Source organism: Monodon monoceros, unplaced genomic scaffold (genome assembly GCF_005190385.1).
Source record: "Monodon monoceros isolate NGI ecotype Baffin Bay Population unplaced genomic scaffold, NGI_Narwhal_1 Super_Scaffold_12, whole genome shotgun sequence".
NCBI lineage: Eukaryota > Metazoa > Chordata > Mammalia > Artiodactyla > Monodontidae > Monodon > Monodon monoceros.
The window spans coordinates 77,387,144-77,404,462 of record NW_021703768.1 but is presented as its reverse complement, the minus strand read 5'-3'; the positions used below and the strand labels follow the sequence as shown (position 1 = coordinate 77,404,462).

The 17,319-nt window shown below is 37.5% G+C and overlaps 2 protein-coding genes across 3 annotated transcripts in view; one reads left to right on the top strand and one right to left on the bottom strand.

The window, feature by feature from the left end:
* SPATA9 (spermatogenesis associated 9) overlaps positions 1–8,587 on the top strand; it is a 31,841-nt gene extending 23,254 nt beyond the window's left edge. Inside the window, exons 4-6 of one of the 2 annotated variants that reach the window (XM_029216452.1) lie at positions 312–407; positions 5,461–5,602; positions 8,252–8,587. In XM_029216452.1, the coding sequence (XP_029072285.1) occupies positions 312–407; positions 5,461–5,602; positions 8,252–8,316 (303 nt within the window). In that variant the 3' untranslated portion in view covers positions 8,317–8,587. Of the gene's footprint in view, positions 1–311; positions 408–5,460; positions 6,050–8,251 lie in introns of those variants that run through there. The other variant, XM_029216450.1, reaches the window with a different exon arrangement.
* On the bottom strand, positions 7,237–16,366 carry RFESD (Rieske Fe-S domain containing). The gene is made up of 4 exons (XM_029216453.1): positions 16,264–16,366; positions 10,469–10,644; positions 10,325–10,359; positions 7,237–8,283 (listed from the first exon to the last, which is right to left on the bottom strand). Exons 2-4 carry the CDS (start codon positions 10,641–10,643, stop codon positions 8,020–8,022), a joined length of 474 nt encoding a protein of 157 aa, XP_029072286.1. The 5' UTR covers position 10,644; positions 16,264–16,366; the 3' UTR covers positions 7,237–8,019.
* Positions 16,367–17,319: the final 953 nt, after the last annotated feature.

The window sequence follows — 17,319 nt, the reverse complement described above, 5'->3', positions numbered from 1 at the left end:
AAGACTGTTTTTCTAACAGGCACAGAGGCACCCCCTAGTGAGCACACTTGGTAAATGTAAGAAAGTTAAAGTAATTCAGATTTTGGAAATGCAAGGTTTTTTATAGATTTGTCATAGATTTAAATTAGCAAAAGAAAGTATCTTTTTGTAAAGGAGAAAAACAATATATTTTCAGGATGTGAGAAAACTCAGATCTAAAGTAGATGACTTTATAAATATTTGAATTCTCATTTTACAATAACATTGTAAAATTTAACATTGTAACGTTGAAAATTTTTTGTTTTAATAAGAAAACTCTTTCGTTTTTTCAGGTCAGAAATGGATCTTTGTTTGAAATCATTTCTTTCTCAGCAAAGACTGCTTTAACTAGCATAATGTCTGCTTCATACGCAGCACTCATTTATTTGGTAAGTTAATAAAATTATTAGAATCTAGAAATAAATATACTTATTTTATGTAAAGATATACTGTATAAACTGTATAAACCAAGGTATTTAAATTCTCTTGTTACACAGAATAATTTTACATTAAAAAATTACATTTCTAAGGAGCCAAGTCAACCCACCAAAAACTAAGTTGCTTAGATAACTAAACTTATTTTATTTTTATAAAACGTATTACTATTTGCTCAAAACATTTTGGTTTTGCTTTCATTTAGCTACAGTTGTTTTGTTCCAGCCATTGTGCCATGGTTGGTTAAAGTTCACTATTCTGTCTTTTGAATTCCAAAAGTGTTCATTAAAAAGCATGACAAAAATATAAAGAATATTATAAATTATAAGGGTTATTTTCTTTTAATCCACTGCCATTTATACTTATCTTTAACTTTTTAAAAATGTACAACATACAAAGAGAAAAGTACACACCTTGGTGAATTATCAGAAAATTTATTAATCTATGTATCACACAGGTCAAGAAACAAAACATTATACCATCATGTTAGAAGACTCTTTCTTGCACCCCTCACAATCACTAACCTCTTTTTTTTTAATTAATTAATTTTATTTATTTATTTTTGGTTGTGTTGGGTCTTTGTTGCTGCGTGCAGGCTTTCTCTAGTTGCAGTGAGCAGGGGCTACTCTTCGTTGTGGTGTGCAGGCTTCTCACTGTGGTGGCTTCTCGTTGTGGTGCACAGGCTCTAGGCACGCGGGCTTCAGTAGTTGCAGCACACAGGCTCAGTAGTTGTGGCTCACGGGCTCTAGAGTGCAGGCTCAGTAGTTGTGGCGCACGGGCTTAGTTGCTCCATGGCATGTGGGATCTTCCTGGACCAGGGCTCAAACCCGTGTCCCCTGCATTGGCAGGCGGATTTTCAACCACTGCACCACCAAGGAAGCCCCACTAACCTCTTCTGTAAAGGCAACCACTATTTTGACTTCTAATACCATAGTCAGTTTTGAGTTGTATATAAATGAAATCATATACTATATTTTCTTTTGTATTTGTTGCTTTGCTTAACATTATCATTGTGCGATTTGTTGCCTGTAACAGTAGTTTGTTGATTGCCACTGCTGTGTAGTATTCCATTGATTGAATATATAGCTATTTATCCATTCTATTTTTGAATATTTATTTACAACTTTGTCTATTGTGAATACTGTTGCTATGAATATTCTTGTACATATGTTTTGGTGAAATTGCTGGACTGTAGAATTTGCATATGTTCATCTCTAGCAGATATTGCCAGAGTTTTCCAGAATGGTTTTAACAATTCATCCTGGCAGATTATTAATCCTAGTTGCTCTGTATCATCACTGACACTTGGTATTGTCAATCTTTTCCAGTATAGCCATTCTTGTGGGTATGTAGTACTATCACATTGTGGTTTTAATCTGCATTTTCTTGATTGTTAATGAGATTGAATACTTTTATACAGTAATTGGACATTTGGATATCCTCTTTTGTTAATTTCTGTTAGTCTCTTCTCATTTTCCTACTTGGAGTTGTCCATCGTTTTATTATCAAATTGAACTTTTAACTATATTACTAGAACAAGCCCTTTTTTGGCTGAATATGGGCAGATTTATTTTGTGAGTAGCCTTTCACTTTCAGCAATGTCTTTTAAAACAGAAGTTCTTAATTTTAATGTAGTCCAATTTATTAATCTTTATGTTAAGTGCTTTTTATGTCTTAATTAGGGAATCTTGACATACATCCGAGGTCCTGAAACTACTCCCTCTGATATATCCTGGGAGCTTTGTTATTTTGCCTTTCACTTTTAGATTACATCTGGAATTGGTATGAGGTAAGGGTAAAATTTTTCCTCCATTGGTATCCAGTTGATCCAACTCAATTTATTGGGGAAAAAAAACCCTTTTCCTATTGCCCCAGAACACCTCTTTTTTAATAAATCAAATGTCCTTAAATATGTAGGTCTGTTTATATTCTCTCTGTTCTAGTCAGTTGATCTGTTTGTCTTCTTGCACCAATTCAACACTGTATTATTTACAGGAGCTTTACAATAAGTCTTGATAACTGGTAGAATTTCTTTTTCCAATCTATGAACATGGTGTATTCCTCTATTTATTTAGATCTTCTTTAATTTCTCTTAATAATTTTATGGCTTTTTTTGTTAGAGGTCTTTTACATATTTGTTAATATTTTTGATCATATTGAAACACACAATAATAAAGATTAAAAGTTCCCCATAATCCATAGATTCAGTGCAGTCCCAATTAAAATCTGAGCAGGTGTATATGTGTACATTGACTAGTTTATTCTAAAATTTATAGGGAAATGCAAATGGTAAAGAATAGCCAAGACATCCTTGAAAAAAAAACAAAATAAAAGAACTTTTTAAACATATTTACAGTTTCAAAAACTCTGAATTTATCGAATAAAAAATGTGGCAAGTCTTTTGAATTTTTGAGAAATGCTCAGTATCTTAAATGTGAATCTCATACAGAATTGATGCAAATACATTGCAGAAAATGGGTGGGATGAAACAGCTATGGTGAAACTAAAACAAACTAGATTAAAAACCAAAATTTCTCTAATTTTTCAAAGGCTTTTGAGATCATCCTACATGATTTGTCATGCTATAAACTTTCTAAGTAGGTAATAGAAACCATTTTTTGGTGACCTCTGATAATTGGTCATATATGCATCCAAGACGTAGGAAAGGTCAGGGCTAGAATTACGGTTTTGAAGGCAAATAACATATATGTTGGAAGTTAGTGCCCCGTGAGTGGAACCATGCCAAGTGAAAAGAGTAGAAAGTTGACAGAAATGTGAAGAACAGCTTACATTTAAGGTGAGCTAAGAAGAAATCCATGAAGGAGACAAAGGACCAATAATTAGAAAAGTAGGAAGTGAATCAGGAGAAACACTGGCAAGGAAGTAGAGACTTAGGAAGTTGTGAGTGGTTAAGTGTCACATACAAGCAGAAAAAGTCAAGTAAAGTGCAGATCTGAAAAGTGTCCATTAGATCTAGTAGTAAAGATGTTGGAATTAACCATCTTGAGAACTATTTCAGTGGTGTGATGGGATAAGGAAGACAGAAATAAGCAGGAAGAGTGAAGAGATGATAAAATGGAAATCATGAATGTCGGCCCTGGTGTGATGAAGAAAAGAGTGTGTGTAGCAGTCAAGAGGGACACAGAGCCAGAGCGATTTTTAATTTTTAAATTTTAGGATAGAAGATACTTCAGCATGTTACGGGTTGCAGGGGAGGAGCTAGTCAAGAATGAGAGGTTGAAGAAGCAGGGAATAATTGATAGACAAAATGGTAGAGTATAGGTTAAAAGCAAAGATAGAGAGATGCTGACCTTGGTCAAGGCCCTTCATTTTCTGCGACTTGGACAGAATTGGTTAGAATGGGCACAGATAAAATGTTGTAAGTGAGGGAAGAAGAAATGTATCAAATAGGATAGGGCTTCCCAACCTTTTTTCACAGCACGGCATACATAGAAAATGATCATATTTGTGATAAATGGCTAAAGCTGTTTGCATCTGGAAGTGATGGACCTCAAGGTTTATAGCTCTAGATTTGGGTATACTCAGATACAAGTAACAAAAAATACCTGAGAATACCTTAATCAATACAGACATTTAAATATCTCTCTTAATTAGAAGTCTGGAGTTAGGCAGTTCCCGGGTTTGTACAGTGGATCTACAATGTCATCATGAACCCAGGGCCCTTCCATCTTTCTCTTTGGCTACCCTGTTTGTTGTTTTTGGTCCTTAGGTTTGTTGCCTCATGCTCAGGCCTTATATCCATATCAGTGTCCAAAGCAAGAGGGAGGAGATAGTAGAGGCAAAAGACAGAGTCTTTTTTATATAAAAGGAGGAAGAACTCTTCCAAAAATCCTATCTTCCTCCACAGCAGACATTTTTTTTAGTTGGCCAGAACAGGGTCACATTGCCATACAGTAACACAGGGAAGTGAAGGAAAGCATCTGGTGTCCGCCCATTCTATAGTGGGAGACAGGCAAGAAAAGAGGAGGAAGGAGGTCAGGAAAAAAAAGGCTATCCAAGCCAAGGCCCTGAATCCTTTCTCTGTTACCCTCTTCAGAAAAACCTTCTAAGCATTTATAGCCTATTATGTCACCTGGGAGGCATCTCTTTGGTAAAATAAGCTAGTTTAGGTGTTTTCATATTTTATACATTTTATGATTCTTGTTGCTTGCCTTAAATACTTGGCATCATCATCTTCATCAGTAAGCTTACAGGTTTAACAGATACAGCTCTTAGTGATTCTCAATTTTTGAAGTTATTTTTCTCTGTGTGCTTTGTTTTGACACACTAAGTACCGAATGGCATTTTTCGAGGGAAAATGGATCACAAGTTTGCTTATAAATCACTGATCCATTAACTTACTAAATTCTTACCAAAATGTTTATGCCCTTCCAATTGCATACAATTGGTATAAGCAAAGTCTAGGGGGGAAAAAGTAAAAACAAAAAACCTACTTTGAGATATTAACATGTTTGAGGACAAATTCCATCTCTCAGAAAATGTTTCAGAAAAGTTTCATTTAATTAAATCAGAGAATAAAGATGTAAAACATCTAATGAATTGGGGAAAATATAAAGCATGTCTTTATTAAAGCATACTATGTTTTAATTTTCTTTCTAGATTATGGTGTATTTATAATAAGGAATCAATCTCCTCATGTTTATCATGTGCCAGGGGTACCTGGAAGAAAGTGCTTAGATGTTTTAAAAAATATTTATTTATTTGAGTGCGCCAGGTTTTAGTTGCAGCATGCAGGATCTTCGTTGCAGCACGTGGGATCTTTAGTTGCAGCATGCGGGATCTACTTCCTTGACCAGGGATGGAACCTGGGCCCCCTGCATTGGGAGCACAGAGTCTTAACCTCTGGACCACCAGGGAAGTCCCAAAAGTGCTTCTTTCTTAGAATATACAGATTGATGACTTTATGTTAAATGTTTTATTGGATTTTTATCTGTAAGTTTAGTAGCTTAAAAAGAAACCTTACTTAAAATTTTTTATTATTATTAGACAGTCTGTGTTAATGCTGTGCTGGAGAAGGTAATGACAATTTTCCAAGAAGAAGAATCCATAAGGCAAAACAGAGGGGAGAGTGAAAATCTTAGAAAAGCCTTTTCTGAGCCTGTGCTTTCTGAGCCTCTGTTTCCTGAAGGTGAAATCAAAGCAAAACCTTACAGGTCATTACCGGAGAAGCTGGAGAATATTTCAGATCGCCCCAGACTTCCTGCTAGTAAGTTGAGGAATAAGATCCAGGTTTTACATTCTGTGTTTGACCCATCAACTGAAATGAATGAATGAGCAAATCTGAACTTAAATATCACTGAACAGAACTTAAGAGTTATCTAATGACATTGCATCTGACAAAATTAGGAAACTAGTTTTCATATTCTAACTGCTCTGCTTTGAAAAAATAAAAACGGTCGGGGGGACTACTGCTAAAATGTCATTCTCAAGTATTTATATGGTAGAGAAAATAAAATGAATTGATGTAGTATATATGACTATGGATATTTTTTAATGAACCAGAAAATTGGTGGGTTAGACTCTATGCTATGGTTTATAATATGGGCATGTTTATAATACATTTATGTTTTTATTAGAGACTCATTTAGAGTATTTCTCCAATTACTTATCTGGGAGGGGAAAAAACCCTCCCTGTTAAAATGCTACATATCTTTTTCAGAGATAATAAAAGGATATATATTTTTTCTATCTACAGGCTGTATAGTTTCAGTCTGCCTATTATCAGTTATTTTAAAACTCATCTGTAAAGTTATGAAGAACTTGTAATTCATAGATGTAAATTTATAAAACAAAATATTGTTTACAAATCTGATGAGGTCTGTATATGAGAGCAGGACAGAACATGACATTTTTAATTTCCACATCTAGAGGAACAAATTAAGAACCAGAAGCCAAGTCCATATTACTCATTGTTGCCACTGGATCCTGAGAAAAAATGCTTGTGACTGGCCCTGCAAACCAGGGTCCTGGTTTTGCCTGCAGGAGGTACTTTGGTTTCCTCCATGCATTTTAAAATCTGGACACATGTTAAGTCACTGGAGGATTAGCACCTGATATAATAGGCTGGGATGTACCCATCCCAGAGATGGCACATTTCCTGTACCTGATGAGTAGCTGCTGCCAAAAATAGTATTTATAAAAAGCCCAGCCCTGGCTCATTAGTAGTCTAATGAATAGCGAGTGTTGGAATATGGGTAGCATGTAGCAATACATCAGAAAAAAAATGTAATAATATGTAGCAAAGGGCTCTGTAAGCACAGCCTTAATGATACATACTTTATTCACTTATTTTAATAATAACCAAGGGAAAGGATCCAGGTGGGCCCCTTAGAATACTAAGCCTTAATTCAGTCCTACGTCACTAAGAAGATTACTGTGGTTTGAAACTAAGTTCCAATTTTGACAAACAGCTTTTCTCACTCCGAATTGATAATCTGTGCATCCTAGTTCCTTCTGGTCCCACCTACTCTTACATTCTACTATGTGCTGCTGAGTTTTAGATGATCAGTACCCAGGGTTTTATAGTACAGTGTGGGCACGACGCAGCCAGAACAGCGTTGGCCATAAATAACTGGCATAGAAAAAGCAAGGTGAACCAACTTAATATCAACCCTGCCTATGAACTCAGAAGACTCTGAGAAACAACACCCTATATCTCTTCTCTCTATAACATTTACATGAAACACTTAGTTGTACATACATGCACAAAATTCTATAAAAATAAAATTAAAAAAACTTTATTTGAAAATTTCATATAGGCATTCAAAGTACTTTGGTTCGCTGAAACTTTCACATCTCTTATGGCTGGGGAGCAGCTGTATCTTCCTTACTTTGAAACTGTCTGCCTTGACTGGAGAGAAACGGAGCCAAAGTTTACTTGGTTTTGATGTCAGGCAAATTAAGTTTCTTGTTTTTAAATTCAGCATGTAAACTGATCCCATTTTGGGAGGTATTTTTTAAGTGTAAATGGTCTGCTATATATTTGGAAAAACTGAACAGTTAAGATTTAAGTATTTCAGTGTGTTTAAATTTTACCTAAAAAAAATTATAACGATCAGTAGGGGAGGTGGTGAATACATGCATCAATGAAACAAGAATGGAAGAATGCTGGTAATTGTTGAAGGTGGGTGGTGGAGGTTTATTATTCTGTTTACTTTGTATACATTAAAATTTTTCCATGATAAAGTCTGCTATATCAAGTAGGGATTTTCCCCTAAATTTTTCTTAGTAGATCTAATTTTTTTAACCTTTCTTCACGTTGGTTATTCTAAATTATTTTCATCCTTCTTAAAATGCATATTCTAAACCTATAACCTTCAGGTTCCAATCAATCCAGAGGATTGGCTAAAATGTATTCTATACATCCTGATGATGATCCTTACATCACACTAAGTACATGTGCTTTGAACCTTTCATTTATATGATTGTTAAAGATAATAAATGTGCCTATTTTGGAAAAAGTTAATCATCTTTGGTATTGAAGCAAGGTTATTCTAAAAATACTTTCAAAACATACACAACATTTTTCATTGCCATAAAACTTTATCAGGAAGAACTCTGAATTACTTTGAAGATTCCAGTGGCATAAAAATCAGAGTCACACTTAAAAGGCTCATTAGAAAGAGTCACATAAATATTCCCATTGTCCACTGTCACTGTGTGAATCCTTTGCTTTATTCCTTTGGAGCACCACTTGGGTTTTGCTGATGGATCTTTAGGGTTTATAGACTGATACAGTCCTTCTCCTGTGGCCAAAGTGATTTTGTATTTATGCCAGGGGCAAACTATACATGGTCGTCCATCAAATTCCTGGGGAAAGAAATAATTGATTTTATAATATGACATTTCCAATGTTGACAATAAACCTCAGGCTCAGAACAGAATCTGCTGCAGAAGAACCAGGTTAAAAAACAGGCTTCTCTTTTTCCCTGCCATTTACCAATTATTCAGCATAAGGCAGAATCTAGTCTTAGCAGTCATCAAGTTCCTTTTGCAGCTGATAAGAAACCCAGTTTGTTAGAGCTCTATCAGAAGATAACTAGCTCAGGCAACTACACCATGTGACTGCAGTGTGTTGTTATCTGTTAGATATTAATGTCACTTTCTTGACAGAAATAGGGAAAGGGCTTCAAGTGCTTCCAAACGAATTTTCCCTAGCTGGTGGAAGAATGGTAAGCTTCAGATATAATTTCAAGAGAGGTTACTGAAGGCATAAGTGCATATGTTAACTGAAGAGCAATTTATGATCCAAAGTAGTTAATTCCCAACTTTTAACTGTCTTAAAGCACTGCTTCTAAAATTTTAAAAAGCATGGGAATCACCTGGATCTTGTTTAAAGGCAGCTCTTGTTTAAGTTCCATAGTCCAAGAGCAGGGCACAATATTCTGCATTTTTAAGACACTCCCAGGTGTCACCAGTGTTGATGGTCTATGGACCACACTTTGAGTAGCAAGGTCTTTCAGCTCTCATTATGGTCTGAAACTGAGGGAAATTCTTCCACGCTATCATCCAGATGCTTACATTTTATCTCTACACCAGAAGTGCAGAAATGCTGTTTTGTACCACCCTCCCCTGACAGAACCGTCAGCAAACAACAGTTTCATAATTCATAAATTCATTCATAATTTAAACTCACATGTTTTAACGTGAGGACAGGTGTGGAACTAGGTAGATATGAAGTGTAGAGAGAGTGGAACACTAAATTTAAGCATGTACTTTGTACCAGTCAGAGAGATAGAGATAGTGAGGGGAGAGGGAGAAGGGGAGAGAGAGAAGTTTCATGAAGTAGAAAACAGGAAATTAGGCAGCTGGTTTGAGAATGCAAGGAAGTAAGACATTGTCCCCATTCCTCAGTTAAGCCTTCACAGTGTTACTTCTTTCTTAAAATATATATTTTTATACCTTTATTAAATCATAAAAGTAATATATACACATTGGAAAAATTCAAACTATGTAGAAGTGTATAAAGTAAAAAGTGAATGTTATTTTTTATTTTTAAAAAATGGGATCTCATTAGACCTATTATTCTACAACTTGCCTTTTTCACTCAAAAATATATTGTTGACAACCCATGCCTCATTAATTTAATGGTTGTATACTATTCCATAGCATGGCTATTCATAATTTAAACTGTTTCCTATTGTTAAAACATTTAGATTTCCTTCAACTTTTCGCTATACTGAACCTCTCCTATATATGTGTGTGTGTGTGTGTGTGTGTGTGTGTGTGTGTGTGTGTGTGTGTATACTTTAGTATATATACATATACTAAAGTATATGTATATATACTTTAATATATATATAGTGTATATATATATATACTTTAGTATATATATAGGTAAGTGTATATATACTTAAACATTTGTGCAATAATATGCAGGGTAGATCTCTCGGAGTATATTTGCTAGGTCAGAAGACAGGCATATTTTTCATATTTACCTGTAAAATGGTTTTCTTTACATTGTAGTGTTGTGAATTCCTAGAATATTGGTAATTGTACTCAAAGCATTAAAATATAGTTCAAGGGCTTCCCTGGTGGTGCAGTGGTTGAGAGTCCGCCTGCCGATGCAGGGGACACGGGTTCGTGCCCCGGTCCAGGAGGATCCCACATCCACGGAGCGGCTGGGCCCGTGAGCCATGGCCGCTGAGCCGGCGCGTCCGGAGCCTGTGCTCCGCAACGGGAGAGGCCACAACAGTGAGAGGCCCACGTATCGCAAAAAAAAAAAAAAAAAAAATATATATATATAGTTCAAACCCAAATATAAATTATTTTTGAATAGAGACTGTAAATATAGTAAGAATATAAATAGGAAACATCTGAGTTTGTTGAGAATAGATTTAATTTTACATACCTCTATTTCTCCTAAATGTAAAGGTCCTCCTGAGTCTGCAAAGGAATTGAATATGACATCTAGTCACTAAAAAAAAAATGAAATTTTGAAGTTTCGTGGATAGTAAACAAATACGAGGTTTACAAATGAAAAATAAAATCTTACGGTAACAGCGAATATCCATAGCATGATATTCTCCTCTGTGGTAGAAAATGACCACTTCTCTATCGTGGACAACAGCTGTCATTCTTTCAGATTTTTTAATATCTTCTTCTCTGCCAACACAGACAGAAGAATATTTCTTCGTTTCAGGATCTTGCTCAGAGCCATCAGGATCCATGCTAGTTGAACAACAACAAACCACAAACAAAAAAAGAAAGAAAAAAAATTACAGGTGGTCTTCACTAGTTCCACTACACTTGACTCACAGAGATAATCATATCATAAGAGAAGACTTATTTCTCTGAGACTGATGGAGGTACTTTTTTGTAGCTATATAAAATAAAAAATAAATACTGGATTATAGGTAGTCATGATTGTCAGCTAGAGCTCTTAAAACTTGCCAAAATTAGGGAGGACTGCCTACTTTGAGGCTGGACTAGTACTTGATTCACTTCACTGCATTAGATATTTCAGAACAGATATTTAAGATACAGACACTAGAGTATCACCATCCTTTTATTCCCTCTCAAATTCAGTGGTAAACAACATCTGCGTATTATCCATGTTGTTTTCAGCTTCTGCTGAAGGTAGGATTTTTCAATAGTCTGAATAGTCTTGGACCCCTTGGTTGACGTGGCTCACTTGGTTTTGCCTGGAGTGGGCAGCCAGCTCTTATAGATCCACCAAGTAACTGTGTTCTAGTGGAAGGGGGTAAGTGTGAATGGATGTCTTCCATTTTCTTAACTCACACAGAAAATGTCATTACTTTCTTCTGTCTTATTTGGGCATTCAAAAAGATGACTTTCTCGTCAATTAATTTATAGAAGTATATAAATTTTAGAGAAGTTGTAGGTATTCTAAATATAATTTTTTCTTAGCACAGATATTCAGCCTATTTCTTTGAAAGCAACCCTTTCAAAGAGACTTCTGTGTACTTTAAGAACATAGCCATAGTCTGTTAATTCCATAAGAAAGAAACATCAAGATATATCATTGTCAGGCATTTAAGGCCCCATGTAGAGGATTTTCCCAAGGGCCTCCCATATGAGGGTATTTAAGTTTTTTTCCTGTGATAGTTTCTGAATAAAACTATATATCCTGTTTTGCCAAGAATTTCTATATTTGTTCTTTCTCCACTTCTAATTCGAAATCTGTCCTATTATTCCTATCCTCTTTTCATTAGGGTTGCTATCCCAAAGTTTCTAGAAACATTCCTGCTTTTTCTCCCTATCTCAGGAGACAGATTGTGGTGGTCCATAACTTTCAAAAAGTGTAAAGAACCATGTATCTTAGGATTGACAAAGAGCTTTCTCCCCTAGGCAAGAGTATATTTTGAATCTTTGCAATAAAAATCACAAGACAAAAATTGAGGCCACTCAAAGGGTTGTGCTTTTTCCTTTATCTCCTAATAATTGGAGCAAGGGTTAACAATGCAAACTTCAGTGTACAAATTTGACATCTCTGTTATTTCCTAAACCCGATTTGTGTAATGCTTTCCTTTATACATTGAATTCAAAGCTCCTTCCTCTCCCCAGTAAGAAAATTGAGTGAGGCACAAGAGGCTGGGCTCATGAACTAGAGTGAAGGAGCAACAGAAAAGAAATAAAGGATAGCTCCCAGGTTTTAGGTTTGTGCAACTACATGGTTTGTGACTGTGATTGGGAAGACTGAGAAAGGAATGATATTTTGCAGGAATGGAAGAATCAGGAACTAGTTACATTTTGCACATAGTGAGTTTGAGGTACTTAAAAGACATCCAGGGAGATATCAAGTCGAAAGTCAGATATATGAGACTAGCATTGAGAATCACTAAAGATATAAATTTGGGAGTTTTCAAATTACAGAATTCAACAGAATCACTTGGAGTGGGAGTATCAATAGGGAATAAGGTCTAATACAATTCTTGAAGTACATCCAACATTTAGATTTTCTGGGTTAGCCATGGCTGATCAGAGGCTGGATTACAACATCTCTAAATGGTTATCTGGTTTTACTTGATTTTGGCAGGTACCCAAAGTACACAAATTACTCAGGTGGTAACATTTACTCCACACTGTTGGATGTGCAGCCTTTATCACATTTTGTGACAGAACAGAGGGGCAACAATGATAAGAAAAATGGGAACAGACAGATGAACTGAAAAGAGGAGAGGGGGAAATTGGCTAAAGAATAAGAAAAATATGGACTATGAAACACATATAACTGACAAAGGACTAAGATTCAGAATATATGAAGAACTCCTATAAACAAGTAAGAACATGCCAAATAGCCATTACAAAAATAGGCAAAAGACGTGAAAAAATATTTCACAGATGAGGAAATTTGAATGGCTAGTAATCATATGTAAAGATGCTCAACCTCATTAGTAGGAAAATGCAAAAGAAATGTAAAGCAAAGTCAAAGTAGGATACTATTCTCTATCCAACAGACTGGCAAAAAAATATAACAAGTATTGGTGAGCATATGGAGCAACTGATATAGTGATGACATAAATTAGAGTTGCGACAGTCTGGCGTTACCTAGTAAAGCTGAACATATTCATGACCCAGTGATCCTACTGCAGGTGTATTCCAGAGAAGTGTGCACAGGTACACCAGGAGACATGCACAAGAATGGTTATAACAGCAAAAGACAGGAAACAACTCAAAATCCATCAACAGTAGAATGGATAATTTTTATACTCATTCAATGCAATGCTGTTTAGCAGTGAAAAATGTATGGCTATGTCAAGTTGGATTAATTTCAAAAATGTAACTTTAAATGAAAAAAATTTTAAGAATTCAGAGTATGCTTCCATTTTCATCAAATGGAAAAAGGGGCAAAACTAAATATATTATTCATGGATAAATGTATATAGGGAAAACTTACAAAGAAAAGCAAGGGGATAATAAACACAAATTTTCTTAAATGTCAATATATTACATTTAGTCTTATATTTAAAATTACTTTTTTTCAATATTTGTATCCTACTTTATATTTATGTAGTAAATGATCCAAAATCCAAGAAAAGGGATAAAATGGTACTTTCTATCCTCAGAGAATGTGCCTGTACATAGGTCATGAATGGACTATTTGAAAGTTCTGTACAGCTTATTTCAAGACTTGCCACTACAGGAGGAAATAAATGAATAGTTCTCTTACTTCTTTTTTTCCAGCCTGGAAAAGAAATACTAGTATCAAGCCAGTAACAAAACACATGAGATGTGGAGTAGCATCAGAAGTTAATTAAGTTCTACCCAACTCCCAAATATGTGAGAATCAAACATTATCCTTCCTCGTTTAAGTCTCTTAGAACATAAAGTCTTTGCAGGGTGTTCCCCCAACCGAGGAAAACTGTAGGCAACTTTGCAGGGGCTGATAAGAAATGAGCAGAGAAAGCTGGGTCTAAACGATAAAGATTTCAGAGAAATATGATTAGTTTTGCATTTTGCTTAGGAAAGTATTATCTCATCCTTCAAATAATTGTTCCCTCTAAGCATCATAGGTGGTTCTATTTATTTATGATATCTGGTGACTATTTATAATTAACACCCATATTATTCTTAAATATTGTGAATATCACAGTCCATTCATACAACAATACAACTCAGTGTGTTCACCTTAATTACTGTTATTTTGGTGCACTATTCATATGCTCCCACACATTTCCTCTGTTTTGAGTCAACTTTAAGATAGTAGACTCTTTTTTTATTATTTTTATTTTTTTATAAATTTATTTATTTATGGCTGTGTTGGGTCTTTGTTGCTGCGCATGGGCTTTCTCTAGTTGCGGCGAGCAGGGGCTACTCTTTGTTGCGGTGCGTGGGCTTCTCATTGCTGTGGCTTCTCGTGTGGAGCACAGGCTCTAGGCACACGGGCTTCACTAGCTGTGATGCGCGGGCTCAGTAGTTGTGGCTCGCAGGCTCTAGAGCACAGGCTCAGTAGTTGTGGCACATGGGCTTAGTTGCTCCGCAGCATGTGGGATGTTCCTGGACCAGGGCTTGAACCCATGTCCCCTACATTGGCAGGTGGATTCTTAACCACTGCACCACCAGGGAAGTCCCTAAGATAGTAGAATCTTAAGAGAATAAAAGGAAAGTGAAAAATTAAACGGCTTACCCAGTATGGGAGCCAGATTAAGAAAACTGCCTTCTGAAATGAGCCATTTTATTCCACAGTTCTCTTCAAGAAATATTTTTTGGTCTGTGCCTAAAATTAGGTTTCTAAAGGTGCTAACACCACATAAAATTACAAATTAGCTAAATGGATCCTCTGTCTCTATTAGATACCTTTCCAGCATAGGGAATCTATTCAGGCTGAATTTTTAAAAAGCATAACTTAAGTTTCTAGAAGGCAGTGGGACAAAAGAAACATGAAATTAAAGGAATTTGTTATTCTTCTTGAGCACAAAAGCACAAAGTAGCTTTTACTGAGTCTGGGGACTTGGCCTACACGTTATCAGAATGCATAGCTCCAGGGTGACACCCTTGCTTTTAGGTTCAGAGAAGAGAAATGCCTTAGTTTTATATTGCTTTGGATGGCAGAATAATAACAGATAAAACTAGCTATCCTTCAGTGAGTGCCAAGTGCTTGGACTCTTTGCATAGATGAATTCATTAATTCTCAGAAAAATGCCTATCTTCCAGATGAGGAAACTAAGGGTAAAGGACCTTCTTTAACAAAAGCTTGCCCAAACTCACAAAATAGCAGTGAAGATTCAAACCGAGATATTATGAATCTAAACTTTGTGCACACTGATATATAAATCTTAACATTTTATCTAAGTAGCATCCACGGATTTATAAAAATAGGTGGCCTGCGGGTAAACTATCTTGAAGGTACAAAACCTTTTAGTAAAGATATGTGTGTGTATACACCATATATATATCCGAAGATGATGGTCCTGAATTTTTTTAAATTTAGGAACGCCAATGTGCAAGAGTCGTGTCAACAAATGTTTAAAACAGAATACTTCCCTAATAATTTAGTCAAGTTGCGCAGCCGCCCTGGACCTACTGTCGTCTGTGATATTAGAGATCTTTGAGCACCAGGTGCGCTCACCTGGGTTCAAATCCCGGCTCTGCGTGACTTGGGAGAAGTCGCCTAATTTCGCTGCGCTGCAGGTGAGCAGCTATAAGAAACCCCTGCACATAGGGCGGTGGTGAGGGATAAATGCCTCTCCATAGTCAAGTGTCTAGAGTAGGGCCGGAGCGTGGGAAACTCTGCGATCACGGTAGCGGCCATTTCTAAGGGCTGCAAGCTCTGACAGCTTATGAGCGAGGACTTCAAAATGTGTTTAACGTTTGAGTAAAGACGGCCTGCAGTTCTCAGACCGACCGGCGCTGAAAAACCGCAGAGAAAGCCCGAGCGTGGCTGTCCAGATGTGGCTGATCGTTCCGCCTGCAGACTTCAGGAGACGGATAACTAGGACGGCTGGGGCTGCAGAAACCGTGGAGCAGTTTTTACGAGTGACAGCGCACAAATGCCAGGAAAGCTTGTTAAAAAAGGCCCACGGAGGCGGCAGGTCCAGGGTGCGGCTCAGACTTGACGGTGAACAAGCGCGGTGACCCCGCAGTGCACGGGCGGAAGCCTGCGCTGGGGGTTAACGGTTAAGGAACGCGGCATCGAGGCCGGCAGAGCTGCAGTGCTCAGAAGGGCCGGGAGCAAAGGCCACACTACACCCGCCTTCGCCTGCTCCAACTCGCCGCCGCCGCCGCCGGAAGCCTGAGCCCGGGCCCGCCGTCCGGCCGGAAGCAGCCCGCCTCGTGAGCCCCGCCCGGCGTCCGGCCGCCCAACCCCGCGGCCAGAACAGAACGTACCTGCCTCAAGTCACCTGCTCCACCTCCGCGAGACCCGGCTGCAGCGCCCCCGCGTGAGGCTACTGAGCCAGCCAGGGCCCCGGCCACCGCGTGGAGCTCCGCGGGGCGGGGCGGGACGAAGCTGCCCACGTGACCCGAGCGCGGGTGACCCCGCCCCCGGGAGGGCATCTGGGGTTTAGCTGGCCGACGACCCCACCTGACAGCGGCCGCCAACCACCCGCGCTCCGCCGGGACTTCCGAACTGACAGTCTTAATCGTGTTTGACAAACGTAGGTGCCATCAGTTTATTTTTAAATGTTTGTTGAGCTCACCACGTTTATCCAGACTTTAAACTCACTCAGGGGTCTTACAGGAATTTAGCTTATAAAAATATTTACCAAAGTTCGTCACGATGCATATAATCTATGTATAAAGATGTTTATTGCAAGGAAAGAGTGACAGCTCAACTGGGCATCAACAGGGAAGTGGTTAAATAAAATACAGTGTAGACATGTGAATTACTTTGTAGCCACATACTCAAGAGCACATTGGAATGTGCTTTCTTTGGTGTAAATAAAAATTATTTCTCGAGATACAAATATGTAGATATATACATAAGCTTTAAAAAAAATTAAGAGTGGTTACTTGGGGGAGATGGGTTTCACTTTCAGTTTTTGAACTTTGCAACTTTGTTTTTTCTCTTTATACTTCTCTGAGAAAAACACAAAAACAAAACAAAACCCACACACCTCATACTTGTGTTCAAAGTTGGAAGCTAGATGAGTCTCGTAGGTTTTTTAAGTTTCCTTGGCTATCTCCTAATGCAGTGGTTCTTAACTTTGGTCACACTTTAGTCACCTGGGACTCGTGATGCCCAAACCAATGAAATCTCCACGGGTCATGGGAGGAGGGGGAATCGACATATTTTTTCTAACCTCCCAAGTGATTCCAGTGTGACCTTAAGGCTGAAACCCACAATCTATATTTAATATGCTGACATACTGATCTCAGGTCCTTGAGAGGCCTAACGGGCCAGGGGCAGCTGAAGCCCCAGAGCCTTTTCATTTACCCCAGTAT

Coding starts and splice junctions, on each gene's coding strand:
- RFESD (XM_029216453.1), bottom strand. CDS start 10,643: ATGGATCCTGATGGCTCTGAGCAAGATCCTGAAACGAAGAAATATTCT. Junction 10,360..10,468: donor TATGGATATTCGCTGTTACC/GTAAGATTTTAT, acceptor ATTCCTTTGCAG/ACTCAGGAGGACCTTTACAT. Junction 8,284..10,324: donor TACATTTAGGAGAAATAGAG/GTATGTAAAATT, acceptor TTCTTTCCCCAG/GAATTTGATGGACGACCATG.